Source organism: Mus caroli, chromosome 6 (assembly GCF_900094665.2).
Source record: "Mus caroli chromosome 6, CAROLI_EIJ_v1.1, whole genome shotgun sequence".
NCBI classification, from domain to species: Eukaryota; Metazoa; Chordata; class Mammalia; order Rodentia; family Muridae; genus Mus; species Mus caroli.
Window position 1 is genome coordinate 114,282,289 of NC_034575.1, and position 3,058 is coordinate 114,285,346.

The window sequence follows — 3,058 nt, forward strand, 5'->3', positions numbered from 1 at the left end:
CACATGTACAGATGAACCTCAGCACACACATGTACAGATGAACCTCAGCACACACATGTACAGAGGAACCTCAGCATGAGGGCTGGGAGAGAGGTGATGCTTCTAGTTTAGTGCACATGGGCTACAAGTGAGCCAGATGCAGNCCCGCGGGAAGCAGGGAACACTCACCCATGTTTCGGTCTGTAGCCTGTGTCTCCTGATGCTNATTTCACATCCCATGAAGTTCCTTCCATGCTCTCACTTTCAGACCCAGACATTTTAAATGGCGTCTATATGTCCGAAGCCCTGAACCCCGTGTTTGTGGAGAACTTTCAGAGAGACCCTACATTGACATGGCAGTATTTTGGCAGCTCAACTGGGTTCTTCAGGATCTATCCAGGTGAGGACACAGGATGGCATCTCTGTCACCTCTGGGCTTGTTCTCTGAGAATAAAGTACTGAAGACAGCTCCTAGCACATGGCTCCCTGTGAATGAAGGGCCCTCATAGACAAGGCATGTTTGACCCATACTTGGTCTTCTTACAATCTACTGTGGTATAGACACACACACACACACTGGGAGCATTACAGTAGTTGTCACCAATGTTAAGTGAGTGANAACTACTGAGAAAGCCTATGCACAATGCCCAGGAAGGTCCTGCAATCCCGCACCTTGAGCAGTGTCTCTAGTTGGAAAGCAGAGTGCACTGTCCTCACACAAGGTGGAAAAGGCTCTCTTACCTACACAGAAACAAACAAACAAACAAACAAAAATGGGTGGTGAACAGCTCACTGGCAATGTGCCACACAACGTGAACTCAGAAAAACTGGGCATGTGCACACCTGTAATCCCAGCGCTGCGGGGGTGGAGACAGGGGATCCTGGGAAGTCACTGGGCACCCACTCTGGTGGAAATGGTGAGCGCCATAGTCAGTGAAGACTGTGTCTCAGAGAATAAGGTGGAGGACAACAGAGGAAGACACACATTGTTGCTCATTTGCCTCCACAGATGCCCACACTGGTGCCAGCCCCCATATACACACATGTACACACACACACACACACACACACACACACAAGGACACACGCATGTTTGTGGGTCTTGACTTCTGGTTTCTTGCCACTTAAAGAAATTCACCTCATCTCAGGTCTCCATATCCAGAAAGACTTGTGGTGTCTCCTCTTCTGGAAAGACACTGGAATGGTAAAGACAAACCTTTCTTTGTCTCCAGGCTGGAAAGTTAGCACCTCTCACAGGGTGCAAAGAGCAAGTGTGGCTCCCACCACTGACACACTCCCTGCTGTCTGTCAGACATTCCCAGTTAGCTGTGGGCGTCTGTTTCTGTGCCTAGATTCCTTTAACCCTCCCTGATTCTGAGCCCTTGATGCCTGAGGAACTCAGACTGTCCCCAGAGTAGAATTCCTGTGAGGAACCCTCTTGCTCCATTTTTAATTGGATTGTTTTTCTTCTTGGTGAGCCTCAGGAGTTCTCTGTATATCCTGACTATTAATTCCCTGTNGGTGTAATAATTTACAAATATTTTCTCCTGTTTTGTGGGTTGCCTTTTTAATTTGTTGATATTGTCTTATAGTCTTGTAATGGATAGTACTTAAATTAGCCCATCTTTCTTTTGTTGCTTATGCCTTTGGTGTTACAGCCAAGAAATCGTTGCCAGCTCCAGTGTCGTGAGAATTCTCCACTATGTGTTTTAGGAAGAAATCTGCAGTTGTGAGCCTTATGCTTAAGTGTTTGCTCATTCTGAGTTGACTCTGTATATTGTGTTAGTAAGGGTTTCATACCTCTCTTTTACATGTGGCTGCCCAGTTTTCTCAGCATTATTTGTTTAAAGACTGTCNCTTGTTCTCAGGTAGAGTTAACCTTCCTGTCAACAATGATTTGATCGCGGTGCAAGGGTTTCTTCCTAGAGTCCCTCTTTTGTTTCATGGGTCCCTGCATCTCTGTGTGTTCATAACATACTATTTTTTATTACTGAAGTCTTACAATAAATAATAAGAATCAAAAGATATGACTCATTTGAGTGTCGCTCACTTTTGTATCACTGGGACCAAACACCTGTCCAAAACAGCTTCCAGGAGGAAAGATGCACGATTCATGGCTTCAGAGGGTCTTGGTCCACTGAGAAAGGAAGGTATAACAGTTCATAGCAACAGGAGCATGTCTTCAAGGCCCCTCACCTTACAGCAGTCCAGTAAGCAGAACAAGTGTCAGAATTGGGGGCCAAAATGTATGACTTTATCTATACAACTGTGTGCCTGCACTTGAGTATCTGCACCACATGGGTGCAGTGCCCATGGTGGCCAGAAGAGGGCGCTGGATGTCTTGGAACCAGAGTTATAGTTATATATTATGGGTGCCAGGAACTGAGCCTGGTCCTTAGCAAGAGCAGTAAGCACTCTTAACCACTGGNCCATTTCTCCAGATCCCCAGCAGTTTCTAGTTTTTATTGCACAATTTTTTACTTCCTTTCTGCTGTTACTGAAAATTAAATCATTTTGGTAACTTCCTCTCCAGGTTGCTCATGGCAACGGAATTTGTTTGCTATGTTGCTGAATTTGTTTATGAAACCTAACACCTGCCTTCTGACTCTATGGAGCTTCCTGTAAATTAAACCTACAACGTGTGAATATAGAACATCTTTCTTTTTCCCTTTCTTGCCTCATTGCTCTGGCTAGAACTTCCAGTACTGATTTAAGCACAACAATTTAAAGATGAGTCTGTTTTATGACACCTACGAGCAAATGCTTGTTGGTGGCTTTTTCCATCCATGGCTTTAGTTATGTTAAAGTGGATTTTCTTCTGCTGAGAGTTTCCTGAACCTTTTTGTCTTGAAAGTGAGTTGGATTTTGCCAAATTTGTTTTCTGCTTCGTTTGAGATGATCATGCTGGGTTTGTTTTTGTCTTTGTTTTCCTCCTTCTGTTAGTGTGACATTTTATATCAGCCTGTTTCCACAGGTTAGGAAATCCTTGCATTCCAACAATACTATATTGCTCTTTTAAATTGCTACTCGATTTACTTGGCTGGGCTTTACTGGAGTTCTGTGTCAATCATTTCTGTTT

At 44.3% G+C, this 3,058-nt stretch overlaps 1 protein-coding gene across 1 annotated transcript in view; it reads left to right on the plus strand.

The window, feature by feature from the left end:
* The window catches only part of Cacna2d4 (calcium voltage-gated channel auxiliary subunit alpha2delta 4), a 111,090-nt gene that overhangs the window by 7,262 nt on the left and 100,770 nt on the right, over window positions 1-3,058 (plus strand). The window contains exon 6 of the mRNA XM_021164150.2: window positions 248-379. Within this exon, the coding sequence (XP_021019809.2) occupies window positions 248-379 (132 nt within the window). The remainder of the gene's footprint in view (window positions 1-247; window positions 380-3,058) is intronic.